Source organism: Temnothorax nylanderi, unplaced genomic scaffold (assembly GCF_030848795.1).
Source record: "Temnothorax nylanderi isolate EJ_2023f unplaced genomic scaffold, tnyl_v1.0 TNYL_tig0653_pilon, whole genome shotgun sequence".
NCBI classification, from domain to species: Eukaryota; Metazoa; Arthropoda; class Insecta; order Hymenoptera; family Formicidae; genus Temnothorax; species Temnothorax nylanderi.
Window position 1 is genome coordinate 62,020 of NW_027249715.1, and position 27,984 is coordinate 90,003.

The 27,984-nt window shown below is 42.6% G+C and overlaps 2 protein-coding genes and 1 pseudogene across 2 annotated transcripts; all 3 read left to right on the plus strand.

Annotated features, from left to right (window-relative positions):
- The first annotated feature begins 757 nt into the window (after window positions 1-757).
- LOC139784642 (uncharacterized) lies at window positions 758-3,579 on the plus strand (annotated as a pseudogene).
- Window positions 3,580-7,305: 3,726 nt separating this feature from the next.
- Window positions 7,306-12,552, plus strand: LOC139784650 (uncharacterized). Its single transcript, XM_071723837.1, has one exon. It carries the CDS (start codon window positions 7,306-7,308, stop codon window positions 12,550-12,552), a length of 5,247 nt encoding a protein of 1,748 aa, XP_071579938.1.
- An 8,453-nt stretch (window positions 12,553-21,005) lies between these two features.
- Window positions 21,006-26,944, plus strand: LOC139784643 (uncharacterized). The gene is made up of 4 exons (XM_071723832.1): window positions 21,006-21,151; window positions 21,244-21,368; window positions 22,760-22,894; window positions 26,564-26,944. Exons 1-4 carry the CDS (start codon window positions 21,006-21,008, stop codon window positions 26,815-26,817), a joined length of 660 nt encoding a protein of 219 aa, XP_071579933.1. The 3' UTR covers window positions 26,818-26,944.
- The last annotated feature ends 1,040 nt before the right edge of the window (window positions 26,945-27,984 follow it).

The window sequence follows — 27,984 nt, forward strand, 5'->3', positions numbered from 1 at the left end:
AACGACCAAGCGTCTTGGTCAAAGCCCGAAATAAGTTTTGCGTTTCGGCTTTTGACTAGTCAATCCTAGGAATAACTAATACGGCTGGTCAAAGTTAGAAACTTAAGAAAAATCACTTCGGACTTTGACCAGTCAATCCTAGGTGTGGCTTAATTCGGACTGTGTGACTGTTAACAAATAAAATCAAGATTTTTTTTACTAAATTAAGTTCTTATTGTTAACATAATGTAGCTTTTTATTTACTTTTTTACTCTTGTACATAGTTTTTTTCTCCTTAAGTTTAAAAATGTAGCTTTGGTAAAATATTGGTAAATGTCTACAATTAGGGCCCCAACGAGAAATCAATTAAAAAGAGGTAAATTCTATGTATTTTTGCCCCCCGAATCCAAAACTGTTAATAAAATTGGGGGAAACGCTCCGGCGCTCGGCGATCGGACTCGATGTTTGACGAGCGCGCAGCGGTTCTGGTGGGGCGAGCCTCGCGAGATCCTTTAGGTTTCTGCTACATAGCCGTGGCTGTGGAGGGGATAGGATCGCGTCACGTAACGCACACACGAGCGCGCAGCGGTTCTCGGCTCGTGCCCGGCCTCCGTGCCCGAACGTCCGGGCCATAGTCATTAGATATAAATCTTCCCGCTTCTTATCCTTGTTCCCTACGAGCATTGATCGAAGTTGGTAGTGATAACTGTGAGAGCTGCATTCGGCAGTCCAATCCCCGTTTTTCAAGTACTTAAATTTAAAAGTTTTATAAACTACACGCTGTGAAATTTAATTTCGGTAGATATTTTTCTCTTAAAACATCACATTTTTTCATCATTATATCAAACATCACATTATATTTTTCGTTTTTTTTATTTCTTTCTTTTCTTTGTACAATATGTTAATAAATCCTAAAAATATTTTAAAACTTTTGACAGTAGCTTTTGAACAACCCGAATATAATTTCGAATCCTCTATAAATGATGATGAGAGAGCGTTTAATTCACAGCTTGAAATTTTGATTAAGGATTCAATTGACAATTCCTTATTTATAGAAACTCATGATACTTTACAATTTGAAGAAGATCATTTGATTATACAATCAGGACCATGTGCGATTGAAGACAGCGATGACAATACATTTGAAATAGAAACAAACTCAAATTTCCAATTACACGAATATGAAGACAAAGAAATTGATGAAGAATATAAGCGAAAGGCTGTTGAGTATTGGAAATCGGGGAAAAAACGTAAATTAAAATTTGAAACTGTAACGATGCGCCCTTTAATAAGGCATCGTTCCCGGCCACCACCCGCCGGATGCCGTCCGACCGTCCTCCGTCGGGCGAGGACAGGGCGCGGTGCGCCCAAGTTTTTAAATCTTTCGAAACGCACCGTGTGCGCGGGAAACCCGCCGCACCGGTGCCTTCCCGCACGGCGCCGACGAGCGCCGACGGGAGCCGATCCCCGCCGAAGACAAACGCGCGGGATCGCGCCGCTCCCACCACCACGCGGCGCGCCTGACGATCGGCCTCCCTCCTGCCGGACTCGCCGCGCCGAGCGGTATATAAGCCGGCACGCGCGGCGAGACGGCACTTTGTCTATACCACGGCAATCCGCCTGTTCCTGACGAAGCCTACCCACCATATCCTAGGGCGACGCGCTAAACGAGGTCCAGAGTGTGGGCCTCGAGTGAGTGTTCTCAAGCGTCCCCGAGCTCCAGCCCACTTGCTCCCGACGGCCACGGCCCAACGAGGTCGAGCGTGCTCGGCCTCGTCGCGAGGGTTCTCACCGCCGTGACCCCGGGACTCCGCACTCCTGCGTCATCGCGCTCCATACTCCGGCACCGCACCGAGGGCATATGCACGCCCGCCCGCGGTAACCTACCGCGCTCCGCACTTATATACCGCGTTTCCTACCGACCCTTGTCGTGTACCGCGTCCCGCGCTTATATGTAATATACCGCGTTCCGCCACTCATGTAACATACCGCGTTTCCTACCGACCGTTGTCTTGTACCGCGTCCCGCGATTATATGTAATATACCGCGTTCCGTCACTTATGTAATTGTAAGCCGCGTCCCGCCGAAATCCGCCGTGCGATATACCGCGTTTCCTACCGACCGTTGTCGTGTATCGCGTCCCGCGATTATATGTAATATACCGCGTTCCGCCACTCATGTAACATACCGCGTTTCCTACCGACCGTTGTCTTGTACCGCGTCCCGCGATTATATGTAATATACCGCGTTCCGCCACTCATGTAATCTCTGGAATAAATCTTCCGTGTAAACTACCACTTGCTTATTGTCTCTGGGCCTGTCATCGAACTCCCGATCCAACGCACCAGTCCGCGTTCGATTAAAGTCAGGCCGTTACAAAACAGTTAAAATAAGGTTTAAACGATTGACTTCGAAGTGCCAATTATATAGGTGGGAAGAACAGATCGCACGTGGCTGGAAAAGCTAAAAAAAATTTCTGAAATTGTTTTAGATCAATTTAAAAAATCTGTAGAAAAGTCTGTAACAGTACACGATCTAGACATTCGTAAGTGGGCTCTGCAAGCACGAGATGAAGTTTCTTTGTCATCAAATTTATTTACAGCTTCTGTAAAGTGGGTGAACGAATTCAAACATAGACATGGCATTGTTTCCAGGAAAATTAACAAATTCGTAACGCAGAAATCTATAGCTAATAAAAATCAGTTGGAAGCCAGTGCCAATGAATTTGTAGAGAATGTGAAGCAACAAATTTTGTTAGTTGAAAAAGAAAATATTTTTAACTCTGATCAATCAGGGTTTAATTTGGAAATGCACACGGGACGTACTCTAGCGTTTAAAGGGACACAAACAGTAGAAAGTTTGGCACAGTCAATAAATTCTATGACTCATAGCTACACCATACAGCCTTTAATTTCTGCAAATGGTGTTTTGTTATCACCTTTGTTAATTGTTTTGCTGGAAAAGAATGGAACATTTGGCCCTATAGTCCAAAACAACCTCTTTAAATCTGAAAATGTCCTTGTGAAAGCATCCAATTCGGGAAAATTAACATCAAGTCTTGTGAGATCATGGTTTCAAGAAGTTTTTCTCCCAGCGTCTAATGAAAAGTTTATTTTGTTATTAGATTCGTGGAGTGTTCAAAATTCATCAACTTTTGAACCTATTTTAAGAACAAAAGAGTACCTCAAAATAGAAACCATTCCTGCAGGAACAACTGGTAGGATTCAGCCTCTTGATGTGTTCTTCTTTAGGCCGTGGAAAAACTTCTTGAGACATTTTTCTGACATTGTCATTCTCTACAACTATAACATAAATTTACATCTCCGTAATAATATAATTAAGATCCAATCACTGATTCATAATCAGTTTTCTTCTCCCAGATTTTCAAATCTTATTAGTTATGCGTGATACAAAACCGGTTATTTGGAAGAAAAACCACCTGAGTTTGAAAATCCCGTAAAATTTTATTTGCAAGATTGTGCAGCATTTTGCGATTTGTGCACAGTTATTGCCGTAATAAGGTGTGCGTGGTGTAAGAAATTTTTATGCATCACACACTTTTTTACGGAATATCATTACTGTAAAAATTATTCTCAATAAATTAATAATTATAAAAATTGAGGATATATAAATTTCTGAAATAGTGAGAGGCGAGGGAACTCACTATAAATAAGCACCCCGAATAGTGAGAGGCGAGGGGACTCACTTTAATCAAGCACCCCGAATAGTGAGAGGCGAGGGGACTCACTATAAATAAGCACCCCGAATAGTGAGAGGCGAGGGGACTCACTTTAATCAAGCACCCCGAATAGTGAGAGGTGAGGGGACTCACTTTAATCAAGCACCCCGAATAGTGAGGGGCGAGGGGACTCACTTTAATCAAGCATCCCGTTAAAATAAGTACAGAAAGGGGTTTAAAATCGGTCTGCAACCTTCTCGCAGTAAACCCTGAAAACTATAATTTTTATTGGCTAACTGCAGAGCATTTCAAACCAGAAGAATTTTTGTAATTTTAATCGCCATATTGGTTCCGCCATTTTAAATTTTGTAATTTTGACGTCAGATTCTGATCCAGCTGTACTAAAACCTCCCTAGAAGTATTTTTTTTCTAAATTAAATGATTGTTTTCTGTCTATGCTTGGAGACCACCCCTAACGTTCTATCCTTAAACTCGCACCATTGCCGAAATAAAAAAATACGTGTCGATTATTTTTCGATGTTCTACAAGTATGCCAAGTTTCATTAAAATCGGTGAGTTACACTTCCGTAAGTCTCCTTGCCAGTTGCACGCGGCCAATCACAGATCGGTCGCGCCACTCTCGCTATCTCTCTCTAACATGTAGCTGACTCGTCTGATCCTGTTCAACGGAAAATTCCTTTCGATCTAAACAACTTTATAGAATCATGCAATTTACTTAAATTCTTTTCAGACATTATTATTTCTTTATTAAATAACCGAATATTAACTAAAATAATGATGAGACACGCAACTACATATTTTACATAATTTACCCTTCTCTAGATAGGAAAATGCAATAAAATAAAATAAATGAATAAAATATTGAATCCCGCACATATTAATCCCGAATGTGTTTATCTATCCATTATGCAATATGAAATCACACATTTCACTCTTTTACAATTCGCGGTTAATCCCTGCTCATTAAATTTGATTCTAATATCGCACATTCACACATCTATGCTTTTAATCAATCCATGCTTTACTAATCTTTATTTTTTTTCAAGTTTATCATACACACATCAGGACTTTCCAGGATTCATCAGGTAAGTATAGGTATAGGTAAGTATAATAATCATAAGTATCACGTTTATAACATAAAATAACTTAATTTCCCTTTTTTCAGGTTTTAGGAACGAATTGCTGAAAAACGCTTTTAACGATGATCACACTCTACGATGCTCATTATAAATGAATCTATCAATAAAATAAACATTATACGTATATTTCGAAAATCGGTATTCCTGACCTACGACAATGAAATCTTCGTATGCGTGAAAATATGTAATTCTGATCTCAGATATACTTTTATTACTTCGAAACAATGTCTCTTATGCAATCATACACGCATATTTATCGATTTTCATAGTTCTCGATAATTTTATCAAAATCTTTAAAAATGGTTTAAATTTAATAAATTAAGGCTCGTTGGACTTCTTTCACGATAAATAAACTAAATCTACCGTTGAACTCAATAAATACGAAAAATACGGAATTTGATCAAGAAGGGTGATTTTTTGAAATAATCACTTAATTTGAATATAAACATCATATTTGGGCTTCTTTCATCCCACTGAACTCGAATCCATCGAAATAATTTGCAATTATTCGATTTTTCACAATTTTGCCCAAAATGATCAAAATCTATAATTTTGAGAAAATTCGCGTTTTCTCGTCATGGCTAACTTTAGTTACTCTTATCAAGCAGAAATATCACAATTATAACTTAAAAAAATCAATTAATACGACTTTTGACCCAAAATGGCCGTTTCACGAAATATCACGAAAATTGAGAAAAAGACTTCATATTCTCTTTATTTAGGCTCAATCTAATCCGTACATGTCGTTATTGCACTAACTTTACGCTTATTCTCAATTTTGACATTTCGATGTCAAAAATGCAAAATTTTGTATTTTCGCAAAAAATGAAATAAAAACTATATCAGTTGTCTCTAGATAACACAATTAATCTTTTAAAACCATTCCCAGCTCATTCCCTTGAGAATTCGCAAAGTTCACTTGACTTTGTGAAAACTTGAAATAACGTAAAAAATGAAATAAAAACCATATGGGCGGTCTCCTTAAGACTAGACAAAACGTTTGAGACCATTCTTATCGCAATCGCACCACAAATAGCAAAGTAGGCCTAAACAGGTGAAAACTTTAATTATCGCAATTTCTTCGGAAAAAACTACGTAGGCCTGTCTTTGGGACCCAACGAATCCATCCATACCCATTTTACATCAAATTTGCCCATAATGCAAAAGTTCACCTTAAGATGTCTAAATTTGAAATATCGATCGGAAATCGATAATCGACACATGGTGGAAGTATACAAGGTGAAGCAATCCGGTGGATGCGCAGTCGTTCAAAAGTAGAGGGGAGCAGACAACCAATCAGAAGTGCCTCAATCACATAGAATTCAATATGGCAGACACAGATTGTGATTATAAGCAGTGAATGATAATTGTATACTACGTTTACGCAAGCGTTACTTCTGTAGTAACTTACGATAATTCCTTCGCGTAAACGAGATTTTGTAGTAACTTACGATAATTTACTCCGTGTAAACGAGTGAATTATCGTAAGTTACTAGTGTTACTACAGAAGTAACGCTCGTGTAAACGTAGTAATAGTGATAGGTGAATAGTACATTGCGCAAATGGTTAAAAATGCCGAGCTGCTTTGTCAAAAATTGCAAATATCGGACAAATGTCCTTTTTATAAAAAAAAGTAAAATTTTACTCATTTCCTAAAAATCCTGAGTTAAGAAGAAAGTGGTGAACAAAGCAGCTTGGCATTTTTAATCATTCGCGCAATGTACTATTCACCTATGTTCGAGATCGCGAAAGCTCGAGATCACGAATGCTCTTGAATATTCTTATTCTTATTTAGACGACTGTGTCATGAGTCACAGCGGCAGTGTAACACGATATTTATCCAGCGGACCACCCCTGTTGCTTCGCGCTCACGTCATAAGATTTATTCTCCGTACGAAGCCGAGTCACTCTCGACGATCGATACTCTAATCTCAAAGACAATGGCTATATGCACCTTCGGTATTTCAGTTCGAGAAGCTTCTATTCCATGACATTTTGACCTTAGCTAAGCATTCGTCATCCCTGACGCGTTCTTTGTCTCGCGTTGGTATAAAAACCCGTAGAACTTACGGCGCGTCGCCAGTCATCAACAGTGCGTTAGTAGGTCACGATCTGTCATCGAGCGATATTGTGATGGTCAGTTTCTCATTCACGCGCGGGTTATCCAACGCGTACAAGCGAGAAAGTGTTGATAGAGAATTCGCTTAAAAACGCCCGCGTTTCCGAGTTCACTTAAATTCAAATACATTTATAAGTTATGTCACTCTTTAATTTCGGCATTATTTTTGGTTGTTAAATAAACTATTGTGTTACTTCAAGCTTCCGGTGTTAGTGGTCTCTCACGCACTATCCCTTCCTCACTCACACGCGCGCGAACATTTCTGGTCCTTCGAGCCGGATATAGATATTATATACCGGCAATCTTACATCATCGCTACGAGTGTGAGTGTCAATGCGTGAACCCCGTGACACCTACGAAGCGTAAAGATGAGCCTCGACGCGGAAGGCGCGCTGAGGAGTCAGCATGACCTCTACGGGCGCATTTCACGAATCATGGAAAACCTGAGAAAATTAGGAGAAGCGAAGATAACGCCTGGAATGGTGGAATCAAGAATCGAACTGCTGGATTCTTACTGGACGAAGTTTCACACCGTTCACGACACGCTCCTCACCACCTTTTGGAGCGCAGTCAAGGAACATGAATATGTTAAATCAGATTTTGTCGGAAAAGCCGAAGAAGCATACATGACGCAACGCTCAATGCTTGTAGATATGAGGAAGGAATCGCGTGGTCAACTCGGACACGCAAGTGCCATACGAGGGCATGAAGGAGAAAGCTCTCCTCGGAAGTCGCTGCCACGAATTCAGCTTCCCACCTTCACAGGCAGGTACGATGAATGGTCCGCGTTCAAAGATCTTTTCGGCTCGATAATAGATCAGGACACCGGGCTGTCCAATGTGGAGAAGCTCCACTATTTAAAGTCGTGTGTGAAGGGAGAGGCAGAACAATTGTTGAAAAATCTACCAACAACCGCGGATAATTATAAGAGAGCGGTGACCCTGCTAACCGGACGTTATGACAATAAACGATTATTGGTGAGAGCCTGCTTCTCAGCTTTGACAGCGCTGCCGAAGTTGAAGGACAAGTCGGTTCCGGGATTAAGACGATTGTTTCATACGATGATTCAGACCGTCAGCTCGCTCGAGAGCATCGGGCGACCTGTCGACAACAGTAGCGATTTATTCGTGCACATCTTAGTAGAATTACTAGATCCCAGCTCCAGGCGCGAGTGGGAGAATAGTATAAGCAACTCTACTGACCCTCCAGCTTATGCCGAGCTGAAGTCGTTCATGGAATGTCGCTTGCGAGCCTTGGAGGCTCTTCATCCGAGCGGTCGTGAATCGAGCACGACCGGCAAGGCGAATGGTGTCAATCCGCAAACGAAGCGGACACACTTCGCGCAGAAATCAACCGCGTCGGGTACAACCGCGCCGGGTACGACCGCGTCGGGCACGACCGCGGGGTCGAACAGGGGCAACCCGCAAGCGAGGCGGGCCCAGCCAGCACGGAGGCAGCCCGGAAGCGGAAGGTGCTCCTTGTGCGAGAAGGAGCATTACATCACGGGCTGCGGCATGTTCCAGGAGAAGTCACCTACGCAGAAGAAGGAGTTTGTAGAAAGTAAAGGACTTTGCTACAATTGCCTCGGGGAGCACTTCGCTTCTTCATGTCCGTCAAAGAAGACGTGTGGAGTGTGCAATGAGCGGCATCACACTACAATCCACGACGTTTGTCAGCGCAGGAACGATGCCACAGGGGCATCTACCTCCTCGCTACATGCGAGCAAGTTCGGTGGAGATCGAGCGGTCATTCTCCTCGCGACGGCTCGCGTTTCCATAATGGACAGGTATGGAAATCAAGTTTCTGCACGTGCTCTGATTGACTCAGGTTCCGAGGTCTCACTGGCCGCTGAGTCGCTCGTGCAGCGTCTACATCTTCCTCGCTCTCCCGCCTCTATCGTCATCTTTGGAGTGGGTGGCAGCAAAACGGGGTCATCAAAGGGCAAGGTCGATCTCAAGGTTACATCGCAGGCAACCGAGGCGGCGATTCGGGTAACCGCATTGGTGTTACCTCGCATAACAATTTATGGAGAACGCATCAATTGGGGGAAGGCGGCATGGCCTCACCTCGATGATCTGCAGCTGGCAGATCCTGACTTCCGGGCCAGGGATCCTGTGGAGATTCTATTGGGCGCGGAGATCTACGCAGCAATTCTGGAAGACGGAGTGCGGAAAGGGGAGCCGTACACACCCGTGGCGCAGCGGACCACTCTAGGATGGATCCTCTCGGGTGCCGTCAAGGATACTGGGCCGCGAGGTCCAGCCATTTCTCACCACTGCTCAATCGGTGAGGATTTAAGCGCCCTCGTGAGACAGTTCTGGGAACAAGAGGAGCCGACGCGAGCTCCATTACCTCTCACGGAGACCGAACAACAATGTGACGACCTTTTCAAGAAGACACACAGCCGGACAGAAGATGGGCGATATATGGTGCGCCTGCCAGTCGCACCGACTCTACCTCGTCTCGACGAGACGAAGCAAATAGCGGAGAGAACACTCAAAGGCATGGAGCGGAAATTCGAGTCTGACGGAAGGCTCTATGTATTATATGCTAATTTTCTAAAAGATTATGAAGTGTTGCAGCATATGACCCCCGTGCCGCAAAGTTGCGAGCTGAAACAGACACGTACCTGTTACCTGCCACACCATGGAGTCCTGAAGGCTGCCGGAGACGAGGTCAAGATACGAGTCGTCTTCAATGGATCGGCGCAGCTTACCTCAGGCGATTCCCTGAACCGGCACCTATACACGGGGCCCAATCTATTGCCGACTCTGGGCACCATTCTGACGCGATGGCGACAGCATCAGTTTGTCATGGTGACGGATATCGCCAAGATGTATCGACAAATCTTGGTACATCCCGACGATCGGGATCTTCAGCGGATTCTTTGGAGGAAAGACCGCGCCGAGGCGGTTCAGGAATATCGCCTCAACACCGTGACGTACGGCCTCTCATGTGCACCGTACCTTGCAATCCGGACGCTTCATCAGCTTGCAGCGGACGAGGGACACCGCTTTCCTCTCGGGGCGGCTGTTTTGGAACATGACACATACGTCGATGACATCTTCGCCGGAGATGATTCCAAGGAAGGCGCACGAGGCTTAAGAAATCAGCTGATCGAGATCTGCACGGCGGGCGGCTTTCCACTGAGCAAATGGGCCGCTAATGACGAGGATCTGTTACGTGACATTCCGGAGGATCGTCGACAATCTCGCAGCCTGCGGGAGTGGGAATCCGATGTCGGCCACTCCACCTTAGGCATCCAATGGCGCCCTTGCCTCGATGCCTTTGCATTCAAGGTACGTCCTTGCGGAGAAGGAAACATTACTAAACGAATTGTGCTTTCAGAGACGGCGCGTCTCTTCGATCCACTAGGATGGCTTGCACCAGTGGTGGTACGAGCCAAGATCTTGATACAATCGTTGTGGCTACAACGAATTGAATGGGACCAGCCTTTGTGCCCTGAGGATCACCGAGCGAGGCAATTGTTCCGCAGGGAGCTTCCTCTACTCGAGAAATTGCGGGTGCCGCGCTGGCTCAACACCGGTGGAGAGAATCTCAGGATGGAGATTCACGGTTTTGCAGACGCATCAGAACGGGCAATTGCAGCAGTGGCCTATCTCAAGGTCACTAACGACTGCGAGAGTAAGATTTCTCTGCTGCAGGCGAAGACGCGGGTGGCCCCGCTTCGCCAAGTATCGCTCCCGCGCCTGGAACTATGCGCTGCCGCATTGTTGGTTAAGATCATCGAGGATGTGGAGATAACATTGGACCTATCAGGCGCACAAAAACATCTCTGGTCTGACTCTAAGGTGGCTCTAGCTTGGATACAGGGCCACCCGTCAAAATGGAAAACGTACGTGGCAAACCGAGTTGCTGAAATTCAGCGAGCTCTTCCGGACGCAATTTGGCATCACATTCCGAGCGAGGAGAATCCAGCCGACTGTGCATCACGAGGACTCTCGCCCAGCGAGTTACTTCAGCATCATCTGTGGTGGCAAGGACCGATCTGGCTTCAATCTAGAGACAAACTCTACAGCCAGATCTTACCAGAGGAAATCGGGGACTTGCCTGAGCAGCGGACGCACGTGCACCTTGCATCAAAGGACCCGGAGGAAGATCCGAATCTTCTCCGATTCTCTGGATTCCAGCGCTTGCTGCGCGTTACAGCATGGGGCCTACGATGGCTTAATGTTTTGCAATCTCGTCATAAACAGTTTGTTACAGGAACATTGACGCCTCAGGAACTCGAGGATGCAGAGCAGAGGTGGATCCGAGTCGTACAGAAGGCCTGGTTTGCAGACGAACTGCACGCGCTGGCACGCGGTCAGGCGTTGTCAAGGCGGAGCAGCATTTTGAAAATGCACCCGATCATAGACGAGAAGGGCATGCTTCGTGTCGGCGGGCGGCTGAAGCACGCCATTCTGAGCAGAGACGAGAGGCACCCAGTGATTCTACCACGACACTCTCATCTGACGAACCTCATCGTGGACGCCTACCACCGGCGAGCTCTACACGGTGGCGTACAGCTTACGCTCGGTCTATTAAGACAACGCTTCTGGATTCCAGGCGGACGGATGAAAGTGAGGCAGCACATCCACCGTTGTGTGCGGTGTGTGCGATGGCGGGCGGCTTCCCCACACCCACTGATGGGGGACCTTCCGCGCCCGCGGGTACGGGCTTCACGACCATTCACTCATACGGGAGTGGATTATGCAGGACCGATCTTGTTAAGGACAACTAAAGGACGGGGTCAGAAAGCACACAAGGGATTCCTGGTCATCTTCGTGTGTCTCAGCACACGAGCGGTGCACCTGGAGGTGGCATCAGATTACACCGCAGAAGCATTCATAGCAGCCTACAAGCGCTTCGAATCCAGGCGAGGTCTATGTACGGCGCTGTACAGCGACCAGGGGACCAATTTCATCGGAGCGGACGCTCAACTACGAGCTCTATTTCTTGACGCCATCAGGGATCACAGCATTGCAAACACCCTTGCAAATGACGGCGTACAATGGCGATTCAACCCACCTTCGGCACCGCACTTCGGAGGCATATGGGAGGCAGCGGTGAAGTCAACAAAACATCATCTGCGAAGAGTGATTGGAGACGCCACCCTGACCTACGAGGAGCTCTCCACCTTCCTGACACAAGTGGAGGCGTGTCTCAATTCGAGACCTTTGTCACCTCTCTCTGACGATTCAGAGGATCTAGCAGCCCTTACACCGGGACATTTTTTGATAGGCGCAGCCATCAGCGCTGTCCCTGAGCCGTCACTAGCAGAGGAGCCAACTGGCCGTCTATCTAGATGGCAACTTCTTCAACAGCTAAGGGACCATTTCTGGAAAAGATGGTCTTCCGAATACCTCCAAGCTCTCAATTCAAGGCAGAAATGGTGGACCAAGCACGACAACCCACGAGTTGGTGATCTGTGCTTGGTGCGGGGCGAGCAGACTGCACCTACCAAGTGGCCCTTGGCACGGGTGACTGCCATCCACCCCGGAGAGGATGAGCAAGTCCGAGTGGTCACCATACGGACCGCAGCTACCACTCTGAAGCGGCCCACGACGAAGATTATTCTATTGCCACGGGTCGGTGACCCGGAAGATATTTAAGACCTTGAGCGAGAGTGCTGCTTGTAGTAACTTACGTAGAGTTGGTTCACAGATTGTATTAGTCTCGCCATTAAATTATATTTCGTCAGATAACCTGACGAGGCGGGCGGAATGTTCGAGATCGCGAAAGCTCGAAATCACGAATGCTCTTGAATATTCTTATTCTTATTTAGACGACTGTGTCATGAGTCACAGCGGCAGTGTAACACGATATTTATCCAGCGGACCACCCCTGTTGCTTCGCGCTCACGTCATAAGATTTATTCTCCGTACGAAGCCGAGTCACTCTCGACGATCGATACTTTAATCTCAAAGACAATGGCTATATGCACCTTCGGTATTTCAGTTCGAGAAGCTTCTATTCCATGACATTTTGACCTTAGCTAAGCATTCGTCATCCCTGACGCGTTCTTTGTCTCGCGTTGGTATAAAAACCCGTAGAACTTACGGCGCGTCGCCAGTCATCAACAGTGCGTTAGTAGGTCACGATCTGTCATCGAGCGATATTGTGATGGTCAGTTTCTCATTCACGCGCGGGTTATCCAACGCGTACAAGCGAGAAAGTGTTGATAGAGAATTCGCTTAAAAACGCCCGCGTTTCCGAGTTCACTTAAATTCAAATACATTTATAAGTTATGTCACTCTTTAATTTCGGCATTATTTTTGGTTGTTAAATAAACTATTGTGTTACTTCAAGCTTCCGGTGTTAGTGGTCTCTCACGCACTATCCCTTCCTCACTCACACGCGCGCGAACAACCTATCACTATATAGTTTTGTTCCTTTAATCGATAATAAAAGATAAAGTTAAAGAAGAAATAAACCCTATATCAATGAGATGCATTTATTTTATGAAAAGTTTATTATTTTCAATTGTATTTTGTTGTTTTTGATATATACATTTATTAATACAATTGTTTTAATCTTGCTAAACTGTGTTTTCATTTTATTGAAGTTATTTTATTTTGAATTTCCGCCTTTTTGTGTGGGGCAGTTCTGATTGGTTCTCTGCCCATAATACCGCCATTATGCGCGTTGCTTCACCTTGTATATTTCCACCATGAATCGACATATATTCCACTTCAGGAGATCATAAATAATCATAATCCATCGTTAAAATCACAAAATTACGGTTCCTTCACAAAGTCAGCTGATCGCACTGATACTTGATCCGATGGTTAAGTAAGCTAAAATGGGATATATTTGGACTCGTCTCGACCCTCCGAATGTGAATCTATCATTCAATCTATGAAATTGATCTTAATTTCAATCTTTGCATTTTCATTCGAAAATAGATATTTCACTATTCATTAACATAAAATAAGTTAACTCAAACTCCATTGGTTGAATAAAATCAAAATATGCCATTTTACTCGTTTAGGCACGTTAAGGAGCTATTATGCTCTATCACTCTTATCACAATTAACCTTAAGTCTCTAATGGATATCAATATGAATATTACTGAAAAAAAAAATATATATATATATATATATATATAAAAGTTTCCTATCATCTATCTTAATATTAATCGTTATCATTACGAATCTATATCTAATCATTATTATAAAATGAGTATCAAATATACATCACGCACAATATTATTGTTAATACGCCCGTTTGGAAGGGCTTTATGATTATATATATATCTTTCATATAAAATATAAATGTATGAACATCAAACAATAAATGTATCAAAATAATACTGAGTATTAAATATATCATTGAATAATTAGATTTTATGTATCACGCTTTGTATCTCTACGTATTGAGCTTTTATTTTTATCTAATTATCTGAGTGTCTCTAATCGTGTCTATTTTTTCTTTTTACAGCACATCACCAACCTTTACGTCGCTGCCTGCGATTCGGCCTTCACTGTCTCGTCCTGCGTCACCAGCTGGCTGCTCGCAATCAGCTGCTCGACAGGAACGTCGCCTTCGCTATCGTCAAAAGGAATTGTAATGTCTGCATCTATACTTGTGTCGTTTTCGTTGACGTCCTTTTCATTAATGGGAGTAGAGGAACGTATTTTAGTATCTATCATCTTAATTTCCGCCTTGGTCTTCGTCGGCTCCTTCGCTGGAGTGGCTTCTCGTTTGGTAGTGGTTTGGATAGAGGATTTATTTGATTTGGAATCCAAGGGTGTCGATGCCATCGTCTGAGTATGCGAGGACGGTTGCAAGATTAGGTTGAATCCTCTGGTTGGGTTGATAGTCCGGGAGTCAGGGCTATTAAAAAATGAGAATATTGAAGTTCACGGCGCAAAGCTGGAACTTTTTTAACCCTTAAAGCGCACATGGGGTATAAAATACCCCACTCCGAACTTTGTGCTCTGATAAGTCCCATTAAAATGTAGAAAATTGAACTTGCAGCGACATTTGGTATTAGTTTGGAGTATTAACTTTATGTTCGAGCAGCAGAACCGTTCGTCCAAGCATCAGTGTGCTTGTGGTAGCCATTCGAATAAGACGTGTCGAGACCGTGGGGTATGTCATACCCCGTGTGCGTTCTACGTCAATATAGTGAAAAGTGGAGTTCTTTTTTTGACGATTTTTTTTTTATTATTTCACATCCGTCAAACGTAAGTATACACTAAAATGTAAAATGAATTTTTTTACAATGTTTTTTTTATATTAATTAATGTTTTTTATATGTAGATGGCATACAATTTACGCAGTTGCCGTATTCGGGAACAGTTACTCGCATTAACAGAGGTGACGAGAGACCTGTTATTGCAGTATACTGCCTTGAAACTGTCATTCGACATCTTGTTACTCCACACTTACAAGAGAGATATAAAATTCCATCACTTCGTCTCGATGTCAAATATGCGATAGGAGCCATTATAAATCAAGACGTTCGAAAAGAGTCTAATGGAGGCATGATTTTGCTGGACTCCTATGCTCGATGTTGCCATCTCCCACTTATGCTACACCTCTCATGTCTCCTTACAGTGCCAGACTAGAGTCAAGCTCAACAGGGTCTTCTTTCCCCGCTAATTTTTCCAAGCCCGTTCCCTTGGCAGTGGTTTCGCTAGATAGTAGATAGGTCTCTGCAAACGCAAGCAGGATAAAAAAACCAAGTTTATGTGCCTATCGTGCAACAGACTCATGTGCCAGAAGCACCAAACAGGTCTGTGCGTAGACTGCGCAGCACAAGATTAATTGGAGAATTATACCTTTATATATATACTACTTTAATTATAAACATTAAAAATGTCATTTTTTTATTTTTTGTACTTGTAAAAATAAGATTAAACCCATAAAAACATGCAAAATCCAATATTTCATTTCTTACAAAATCATTACTTTCAATTCTACAAATAAATACCTTTTTTGAAACGCGCACTATTGTAATAATTTTTTCTCGTAAGTACCATGTCTCAAGAGTATCCAGCTAAATTTTTACTTTAAAATATTGAAAATTGCCAAAGTTATTCAATTTTAAGTGAAAAGTGACATTTTTTCCGTCCTTTTTTTCAATAATTTTTTAAACAATGTTAATTTTAAGAAATCGCTATAACTTTTGTTTATCCTTAAAATACATGACTTTAACTTCATTCAGAAATTTTTATGCAATAAAATAGTCAATAGCGTCGTTACAGTACATACTTAAAGACACTGGGGTATCTCATACCTTCAGTGCACTTTACGTAATTTTTCGGAGGTGTGCGCTTTAAGGGTTAAATCGATTCTTATGATATCCCGTAACAAGTGTGTAAAGTCTCTAAAATCAACTCGGCCCGCTTCGACTTTTTTTATTGCAAAATATATTTAAAAAAAACGCGTTTCTGTATAGTTTTCTTTAAATAACTCCTTCTGTGGGTCAAACGACAAAACTTGAAGAGAGGAAAATTGTTCGGAAGGAAATTTCCTATAAGAATAAGCCTTAAAAAAAATTAAAAAAATTTTTTTAATTGCAAAATTGCAAAAAATACGCGAAAAAAGGGCCATTTTTACAGGTTCCCGAAAACTGGGTTAAAAATTATCATATTTAAGCGGACATTCATTCAATGATACCTTTCAGTATGCTGAACAAGTGTGCACAAGGCTCGCCTCCAATTTTTATATAGCTGCCTATTAACAAATTATTTATGCAAATCGGGCGCTTGGCTCTCACGTCTGAACGGGTGTACTTATTTTGATGCACTTTATCGGAAATAAAAGGTAACGATGTCTACTTTATGAATTTAAAATAAAAAAAATTTTTTTTTCTAAAATTTGACTATTATTTAAAACAATTTAAATTTCGCATATTAAATATCGACGTTGTTTATTGGTGTTCGGGAGACGCAGGGGCAGGGTAAAGAAGTGGCGAGTCGGTTTTATCTTAACAATACAGCGACATATATTCTCCTTCAATGTACAGTCATAATCGGATTGTCTTTAGCTTATATTATGCCGGCGCACAAGGGCGCCGGACTTCTCAAAAAATCTACAGCAAGAGCCTTTGCTTGGCCGCTTGCTTAGATGTTAGATCGGGGGGGCTCTCGTTGTTATTAGAGTCAATTTCTTTTCCCGGAGTTGCGGGGGCCCGATCAAGGGGAAACTCCGGGATCTCAGGGCAGGGCCGGCTCTGTTTGTGTGCCCACCGTTCTCCAAGCATCCGGTGGTAAGGGCCGTTGTGCCCGTGGATCACCCGGCGCAAGGCTCAACCCCGGTGGGCGGGTGAGTCTCCTGTGCGACTCGGGGAGGCTGATCCGCGTCAAGAGCCACCGCGGCTCTAGTGGAGGCGCTGGTGCCTTGGCCTCTGGTCGTCGTAACGGGGCCCTCCCCGGGCTCGCCTCCTTGGTCATGGTCGGCGTCTCCTGCTGGAGCCTCGGGCAGAGCGGCCTTGCGCTTTTAGAAGAGTTAAAATAGACAACTACGTAGAATTTGTCATTTCTGGATATGCAATACATATATTTAAGGAACATTTTAGGTATGATAAGACACAATAATAAACAAATTTGTAATTTATTAATTTTAATATTAGTTTTAATTAAAAATGGATAAATAACCTATATTACAGTTTTCATACATTTCTATAATATTTTATAAATTCTTCTTCTTCTTTCTCGTCGTATCTTCATGTCTGAAGAGTCGTGACATTATGGTCATGTACAGTGGCGAACCACCGTCTTCCAACAATGGCGGTCTTCCGCTTCTCGGAGATTCTTTTGTAGTGGTTGGCCTGTGATATCTTTTATTTGATCCAGCCAGCGCGATGGAGAACGGCCTCTTGGTCTCTTCCCCTCAACTTTCCCCTGTACAATCAGTTTTTCGAGATTGTCCTGGTTTCTACGTGTGATGTGACCAAAGTATTGGAGAATTCTTCTGCGGCAGATAGTGGACAGTCGATCGGTGATGTTCAGCTCCTTGAGAATTGACACGTTCGTTCTTCTTGCCGTCCAGGGGATGCCCAGCATCCGCCTCCAGCACCACATTTCAAACGCATCTATGCGGCGTCTGTCCGTTGCCTTGATGGTCCATGTCTCCACTCCATATGAGAATATAGAGAACACTAGGGATCTCACTAGAGCTATCTTTGTGTTCATTGTTATTTGTTTGTCTTCCCATATTCTCCTGAGGTTCGCCATGGCTGTTCGCGACATTGCTATCCGTCTTCTTATCTCTACTTCGCTTCCTCCTATGTTGGAGATTAAGGATCCCAAGTAGATGAACTCCTTGACTGTTTCCATGTCTGGGCGTACATTGTTTCGTTGTGTCGTGTTGCCCCTGTCAATCACCATGAGTTTGGTCTTCTCCAGGTTGATATGTAGACCTACTTCATTGCTTTCCTTGGCAACTAATTCCAGCATTTTGGTTAGTTCCTCTTCGTTTTTCGCTATTAAGGTGGTGTCATCAGCGTATCGGAGATTATTCAAGTTTTTGCCGTTGATTATTATTCCCCCGTTGTATCCTTCCAGGGCGCGTCTCATTATATATTCGCCGTAGACGTTGAATAACCTGGGTGACAATATGCAGCCCTGCCGCACTCCTTTATGTGTTTTGAAGGGTTTCGATTTTTTGTTCTCCAGCTTAATGACAGCCGCACTCTCCTTGTACAAATTGCTTATCAGGGTCACTAAATGATCCGGGACTCCCATCTCTCTTAGCACTTTCCATAGGTCTTTCCATCTTACACAGTCGAACGCTTTCTTGTAGTCTATGAAGCACAGGAACATAGGCGTATTAAATTCGCGTGCTTTTTCTATCAGTTGGCGGATGTTAAATATTTGATCTCTGGTTCCTCTGCCTTTAACGAATCCGGCTTGTTCAGGAGGAATTTGGTGAGACAGATATTGCTGCAATCTCCGGTCGATTATTCTGAGTAGTACCTTGCTGGCATGGGATATCAGAGATATTGTGCGATAGTTTTGGCACTTACGTGTGGACCCCTTTTTATGGATGGGTATTACCGCAGATTTGGCCCAGTCCTTAGGCCACTGGCCCGATTGCCAGACTTTATTGCAAATGTCATGAATTATCCTGAAGCCCTCGTCTCCCAGCAGTCTTATCTTTTCGGCGGATACTTCGTCCAAGCCGGGTGCTTTATTTGGTTTAAGATGCATTATGGCCTCTCCAACTTCGCTTTTCAGTATCGGTGGTTCCCGTTCGTTTGTCATTTTTATCGCTTGTTCCTCGTTTTCTTCTACCGTATCTTCTTTGTACAGTTCTTCGCAGTACTGCCTCCAGCGTTCTACTATGTCTTTGCTTTCCCATAGAATCTTGTCGTTTTTGTCCTCGATGGCCGCTGTCCTCGGAGTGAATTTTCGTGTTAGTTCACGAACTTTCCTGTATAGATCTCGGGTGTCGTTGGAGTTTTGGTGCTCTTCGATTTCTCCGCAGATTTTCCTTATGTATTCGTTTTTGTCTTGTCTGCATTCTCTTTGTATTTTTCTGCATAGAGCTTTGTGCGTATCCCTTGCTGCCTGTGTTCTTAGTCCTTTCCTTTTTAATTCTTTCCGTTCCTCGATAGTGACGAGGGTGCGTTGTGTTATCCAGAACTTGTTGGATCTATTCGGGTGGTTTTTGCATTGAATTGTTTCTGCGGCTGTTTTGATAATCTTTTTGAGTTCTTCCCATTCTTTGTTCGGGTCTTGTGTGTTTATAATATCCGCTGTGTTGGTGGTCAATTTTTGCTGGACTTCTTGTCGGAATAGTTCTTTATTAGCATCATTGATTGCTATTACTTTCTGTGGTTGGCGGATATTTTTCAGGCGTAGTCTGAACTTCATTACCAGTAGCTGGTGATCGGTTCCACAGTCAGCACCGGGATAGGTTTTGCAGTTTAGGATGGAGGATTTCCATCGTGATCCAACCATGATGTAGTCTATTTGGTTTCTGTACCTGTCGCCGGGCGACCTCCATGTGTATAGTCTTCTGATATGATGTTGGAACAGTGTGTTGGCTATTGTTAAGTTGTGTTCCTGGCAGAACTGAAGCATTCTGTCTCCTCGGTCATTTCTGGTCCCCATGCCAAACCGTCCCAACACTTCTTTGAGTTGCTGGTCTATCGTAGTTGTACGTCCAATTTTTGCGTTCACATCCCCCATTACAACAGGGATTTCGCCTCTGGGAAGGTCGTTTATAGTGTTTTCTAGCTGTTCATAGAATGTTTCGATGGCTTCTTCTGTCGACTCCGCCGTTGGGGCATACACTTGTATGATGTTGATGTTCAATGGATGTGCATTGATTTTTAGTATTAAAATCCTATCGCTGACCGCCTTATACCCTAGGACCGCTTTGTTAGTTGCACTGGAAAGCAGCAGAGCCACACCGTTGCGACTCTCCGAGTTGTGGCCCGAGAAATATATGACATTGCCGGACGCAGTGCTGAAGTGTCCTTCCCCTCTCCAGTGCGTCTCGCTCAGTCCTACTATGTCCAGCTTGAGGGACTGAATTTCTCTTTCCACAATGAGCAGTTTCCCGATTTGTAGGAGGCCCCGAGTGTTCCATGTGCCTATTTGGAGGTTGTTGCGCAGGTTTACTCCGTTTCGTGTGGCATCATTCAAAGCAGCTCCCCCCGGAGATCCGATTGGGGAGCTATTTAATCCTCCGGAAAATTTTACGCTGAATGAAGCCATAATGTTCTCTTGGGATAAATGATGAAGGTGGTTTCCCGTTTCCTTCCTTCATGGACCAACGGTTTTAACGTCTCTTTCCGAAAGACGGTGGCGCCGATGTCTCCTCTTTCCCCCCCATACCCGTTAACGGGGCAGGTGAGGGCGAGTCCCCCATTAGGAGGGAGAAATCGACTTGATGGCGTCCCCCGAAAATTCCGAGGAGGCGCACATCCTGTAGCCCCCGCCGCCTTCTACTGGACCCGCCACGAATCACCGGGAAAAAAACCCCACCAGGATTTTGTGTACCCGGCTGGGATCGAACTCGGATCTCCGTAGCGTGAATCCAGCGTCTAGCATAGGAGACCACTGACTCGCCTAAGAAGAAGAAAGAAGAAATACATTTTTACAGAATGTTCCCTGAAACGTTTGAAAGCGTTTTATCACTTATTGGTTCTATATTGACAGCAACTAATAGAGCAAGTGGTAGAAAACCTATTGATGCAAAAACTCAACTTTTTATTGCATTATGGTACATGTCAACACCAGATTCCTATAGGTATGTATTAATACCAGACATAAACATCATTATTATCAGTAATCATAGTGATAATGATCAAATATTTACAATATTATTGTATTTTGTTTAAGATCTGTGTGCGAAAAGTTTGGCGTTGGAAAAGCTACAGGTTTTAAAGGTGTAAAACGCGTTATTTATGTTCTTCATTGTCTTGCACCTCGAATTATTCAATGGCCTAAAAATCAATATGCTATTTGTTTAGGATTAAGGTAAAGTCGTTACGGTGGGGCGCTGTCGCGACAGCGAACGCCCCTGGCGCGAGCACAAACAACCCTCGGGCCTGACCCGAATTCGCCCGAGATCACCCGATTGTCGCGCCTACTGTTCCGACATGCAAATGTAAAACGTGCACGCGTTTCCTAATTCGCGTATATCGCGCAACGCGTTACATCGTGGATCGATGTGATTCGTCACCTAACTTCGTGGATCGACGTGATTCGTCCTTCGTTAGGTAACGACCCCCGCCGAGGGTCTCCTATCGGGACGAGGGATGATCGATATCGATCCGCGTTCTCTTCTGTTTCTGCCTCGCTAAGGAGAAAGTCGAGCCGGCCGTTCGTGGCAATTATATTATCGGGAGTGCCGAAAGTAATTGCGCGAAGGCCGTATAGTTTCATCGCGAGCCGCACCCGCTCGATTGGTCGCCGCGTGAAACATTTCAGATACCTTTTCCGTTCACGTGAACGGAGAGTGCGCCGGTTTTTGTCGCGCGCGTACCCGGTTGATTGGTCCGCGCGCGAATTCCGGAAGGTTGGGTGCGCTCAGTGCATCCGTGCAAAGGGTTGCGTCGTGCGCATAAGTTTCGTCGCGATCTGCACCCGCTTGATTGGTCGTCGCGCGAAACATCTCTTTTCCCGAGTTTTCGTCGCCCGTAATACGACGGGACGCCGCACACATACGGATCACGTGATCACCGCGTGCGGTAGCGTGATCCTTGGCGAAAAACCCGTGTCGACGGCGAAACCGTCACACGACGCGAATCCGGTTTTCGCGAGTGCCTCTATCTCGAGCGTCGCGATCACCGAGCGTGAGAGTTGTCGATTATTTCTCATAAAATCAACGCCGGGAGTTCGATCCCGATATCGACCCCGCTCGCGGCCATCTTGTCGTGCCGCGCCGTACATTGTGAACGCGGCTCTGCCGCGCCTCGTACCTATGTGATTTAGTGTAAAATTCGTGCCCGCTATCGCGTCCCCGAGTAACCAAAGTGAGCCTGAGCCTCTCGCACGTCTCCGTGTTCGCGGTCGCTCATCTGCATCACGAGCAAGATATCCGTCGGTCGCGTGCAAGATCTTTGATCGCGGGGGCGGTTATTCATCGCTCTTCAAGATCTCCGTTTCGCGAGCCACGCAGAGAGACCGAGCGACTCAAGATTTCCGCCCGACATTTCCGCGAAGGCTCAGCCCGCTCGGGTGCACGAGAGTGCAAGAACTGTGTATAAGACTGTAAAATAAATTGTGCTTGTCAATCAAAAAAACGGGCGTGCGTTATCTAAACCCACTCTTTGCTAACTCCTCGGCTCTTGCCCCACGCCCTGGTCAGGGTGGTTCCAGCATTTATTCGTGTCCCGAGGGCACCTCGGCAGAGCACGAAACACTATTGAAGTTATGAATAATTTTGAGAAAATGTCTGGGTTTCCAAATGTTATTGGTGCGATAGATGGAAGTTACATAAGGATACGTGCACCTAAGGTAGATTCAGTGTCGTATATTAATAGAAAAAGTGATTTGTTACGTTCTGTGAACTCCACGATTTCCCTTTTTCTCGGAAATTCCTCGGATAGCCCTTAAGATTAGGATAAGTAAACCGAGCACGGACGGTTATCGATTGGCGAGTGAGCTTTGATCTCCTCACATTCCTTTTTTATGATCAAACTACCTATTTGCTTGGGCAACTAAAAGCAACCTTCCAGATGACGAATTACTGACAGACGGGGCATACGTGACCAGATTCTCATCAACCTTGTCGGGCCCATAACTATAAACCCGGCGACACGACGCGCCAAAGGGGCCTTAATTCCAGACAGGGTTTGATGAGGATCTTTATTGCATTGAGCGAGCTTTCTAAAATTGCTCGTACGATGTTCCGACAAACAGAGACAAGGCCTTGGACGTGTCTGTAAATACACGTGGCGGAAGTTTCTGTTTGCATTTAAGATTGAGAGGTAGGGGAGACCGGGGCTAAAAGGTCAACGGGGTTGAAGCGTCAAATCAAATATCTCGGAACCTGTATATTGTGTATACTGTTTACTGTTTACTGTATACTGTTTATAAGTAAACATTTATTTTTAAATAAGAAAATAATTTTTTCTATTTTGTAATTTTTTTTTAGAAATAATGTAATATTTAAAATGTATACATTGAAAGAAAAATATTTAAATCAAAATAAATAAGTTCGTAAGAGCTACCTAAGGAATCATTTTATTGAATAAAGTAAAATTTTTTCGACCGAAGTATTTCTTTCTCATTAAGAAAATTTTACTATATTCAAGATAATTATTCATTAGATAGCTTCTAAGAATTTATTTGTTTGGATATAAATATTTTTTTCCAGTGTACTACTTTAAAACACATTTTTTTATGTTAAAACACATATTTTTAACAAAATATATAGGGGAGACCGGGGCCTAACCGTCGCCGGGGTTGAACCGTCAAATCAAATATCTCGGAACCTGTATATTGTGCGAACTCGCTATTACATTGTAAACGCTGCTTATGGTACCCATGTGACCAACGGAGTTTCGGCAGGTTATCTGCCGTGTTATGATTTTTACGAGGGCAAACGTGTTTTCGGAAGGTGAAAGTGAAATTTTCTGCGCGTGGAAATTTTGTAATATCTGCAATAATATTTGCTCTCCAAATCTCAAAGTACGTGATTATAAAGAGTAATGCATGCTGAACACGAATCCAGTGTAGTTTTTTCATTATCGTTGATGTCTAATATTTCGTGGGCGATCAAACCTGAAACTTGTGTTTGGGGCTAATCGGTCAGTAAGCAGTCCAGATGCATTTCCAAGGCATTTCCGGGCATTTCCAGGCTCATTGCATATGGAATATGGATGAGACGGGAATTACAACCGTTCAGACACCGAATAGAGTCATCGGACGTCGAGGAGTGAAACAAGTCGGGCGAGTGACTTCTGCGGAAAGAGGAACCCTCGTAACTATTTTTTAATAATGTTTCGCATAAAAATTTTAAATAAATTTTTATATTTTTTTCTTAAAAAACAATTATTAAAATGTATCCTATCATTTTTTAGGATTAGATGTACGTATATGTATTGAAAATGCAGTGTGACGTTTAAACCCCGGCATTTTTGAGATTTTAATTTTTCCACCGTTGTCGTTTTTGCTCTATACCGGTTAAACAAAGCGACGTAGACAAAAATTTCCTATATAAATTTTGTAGCTAAAGGTTCACTCTTTACAGTGGTATACCACATTTAACTAAAATTATTTATTTTGTTGTTAAAAATCGGCACCGAAGAAAAACTGACCTTTTAGCCCCGGTCTCCCCTATGCATCGTCTGTCAACATAAAAACAGGGTCGCGAGATAAATAAAGAACCCTAATAAAAGAGGAATCGGCGATAGTCGAAAAACAAAATGAGTCACTGGAAGAAGCGATGGGTTGCACCCCCAATAAGACAGTGGGGGCCTTACAAGAAGACCCTCCAATGAACAGCCGTAAAAATCGATAACCGTCTCTAGCTCTCCAGGATAGGCGAAAACTTAAAAATCCGCTCTTGGGTGAAAAACATCCCGCCAACGAGAAATCCTTTAAACGAAAATTAGAAACATCCCGCCAATAAGAAATCCTTGACACGAAAACCAGACACATTCCACAACGAAATCCACCCCTTCCATCCTTTGAACTTTTCTATATAAATCGCGACATCATGGAGCTCCCTCTCTTAGTTCAGCTCCTCTTCAGACAGTTCACTTCTTTACCCCGGTTCATCTCTTAGATCAAATTCTCTTCCCTCCGGTTCATTTCTTCAGTTCAATTTACTTCGCCTCGCTTCCGTTTTACGAACAGTATCACATTCAAATCCGATCTTAAGTTTTAAGTTAAATTCTGTGCGCGAACTTAAACTCATTGAGTATCGACGAGAGCCTATCCACAGGGCCCAAAGAGATCCAGCTATTCTACTTCAATTTGATCAGCGCCAAGTAGTAAATCGTATATGCACTTCTTTTTATTACCCTTATTTTCTTGTGTTCGGAAAGTCTCTCGGGTACATGTTCCTTCAAATCCTCTAGCCCCTTTTGATTTCTCATTACTCCTGAATTAGCTGATTTATCGGCGGACTCGGATTAATCTTCTCCCCCTACTACTTCCGAGTTAGATAAATTATCGGCGAACTCCGAGTAATCTTCTCCCCCTATTACTTCCGAATTAACTGAATCATTAGCGGACTTGGAGTAATCTTCTCCCCCTATTACTTCCGAATTAGCTGAATTATCGGCGGACTCGGAGTAATCTCTTTTCTCATGCCTCAGTAAAATCCAACATAATAGTTATTTTAAAATTAAATGAATTATATTTCCAATAATGTCCTATTAAACGTCTATTAAATCGACGGAATTGACGGAACAAGCTGGTTATGGAATCAGTAAAATCAAACGTCTTAAGACCTTAAATAACCTTAACCTTATTTCAATAGCGGTATCCTTATTTTCCATGCATAAATTCTTGTCTCTCTGGTTTCACCCCGCAAACATCTCTTTATATTTTATTTTTAGATGCAACTTAATTTAATTTCTAATACACACATACACTACATTTAGCTAAACTATTATGTAATTCCATACCGATCTCGATTGTAATAATAGCGGGCAGGATGTCCATTTCCAAATAGGTTTCCCCTTCAAAAATCCTGCCCGATCACTCTCACACTAATGTAACACCCGCGAAGAACACACACACGTTACACATATATCCGACATTCACACTTATAAATGTATTCAATTTTATTTTGCCCTAATTCTCATTTATTGTTCACCTAGCTTATATTATTGTAATAAATGTTTATCTTATGTTAAATATTAATTTTAATCTGCATTCATTTATAACTTAAAACCTCTAACCCTACCATCTCCCTCTCGAAATCGCACGAGGTCCGAACCCGTGTTAAAGGGATTAAATTCCCTGACTCAAAAGAGGACCGACGATCGCACCGCTCACAGAAGGCGTCTTAGCGTCCCTACGGACGTTGACCCTTCCTGAGTCATAAAAGTGCGTTCGGCTCGCACCACGCGCCTCAGAGCGTGTACCTGCGAGCGACATTTGCAAGTATCTAGTTGCGTCCTTCCTTACCCCGACCCCTCTGGTTAGCCTTTCCTTTGCTTCACAGTTTTTCTTATCCTAATCCTGGGGTTGGACGTAACAGATTATTCTATTATTTTACAAGCTGTATGTGATTCAAATTTCATATTTACACATTGTTATGCAAGGCACGTTGGATCTGTGCACGATGCAAGAGTTTTTAGGAATTCACGTGTATCAAATTTTATTGAAATGCCTGATGAATACTTTATTAATAATTCTCATATTATTGGAGATGCGGCATATCCGATTTATCCACACGTTTTGGTACCGTTTCGGGACAATAGATATTTAACAATTCCTGAAAAAAAACTATAATTATTGTTTGTCTTCGACAAAAATGGCTATAGAACGAGCATTTGACTTATTAAAAATTCGTTTTCGTCTACTCTTAGATTGTCTACCATTACTAGGAATAAAACATATTCCTGAATTTATAATAGCATGTTGCGTATTACATAATATTTGTATTTCTAAATGTGATGTAATGGATGTTCAAGTACCCATGTGTAATGAAAGTATACAATCCTTTTATGAAAATAATTCAATATTAGATAATGAAAAAAGAGAAGAAATTATGAACAGATTAAGAATTAGATTGCAAATAATTTTGTATTCTGTTTTAAGCTTTTCTTAATAGCAATCTTTGGTTAAATATTGCTTATGTTACTTATATGTATTATTTTTAAGTAATATATCACTTTTTAAAAATAATATTTGGTGATAAACTAAAATGACTTATTACATATATTATTTCTTTTAACTAAATAATTTTCAATAACAATATTTGATGATAATCTAATGGAAAATAAAAACTTAATGTAACGCATATATCATATACATTATTTCTCTTTGTCTTTTTCGATGAAAGATTTTAATAATGCTAACATGCTTTCATGCATTGCCATTTTATCTGCATGCATTTTCTGTTTATCTAATCTTTTCTTTTCATATCGTTTTTGTTTTTCTATTTCACGTAGTTCTTTATCTTCTTGTTTTCCTTTATCCCTTTCTTCCATAATATTTTTAACATTGTCAATGCAGTTGTTTAAAACGACATCAATTCTTTTCTTTTCAAGTGCTGTAAATATCAATATTTATGTAACTTATAATAGTTAAAATACTAATTATTATCTGGAATACTTGGATTATGTATCACAATCCAAGAATTAAATATTATTATTATTAAAATAAAATACATAGTTATTTATTGCATCCATAAACAGTTTTAATATTTACGTTTTATTGCTATATCTAACTTATTAGGTTCTTCGTTAGATGTTGAAGGAAATGATATTTTATTGTCAGAATTCTTCACAGAGCATAAATATGATGAAGGACCTTCGCTACTTGCAATAGCAACAGGTTCTATATATGCTTTTGCGCCGAATATAGAGTCCATTACCTATTGCACATAAAATTATTAATTAATAAAAGAAATATTGGAAAATAAATTAAGAATATTGTATTCGTGGAAAGTCTCTC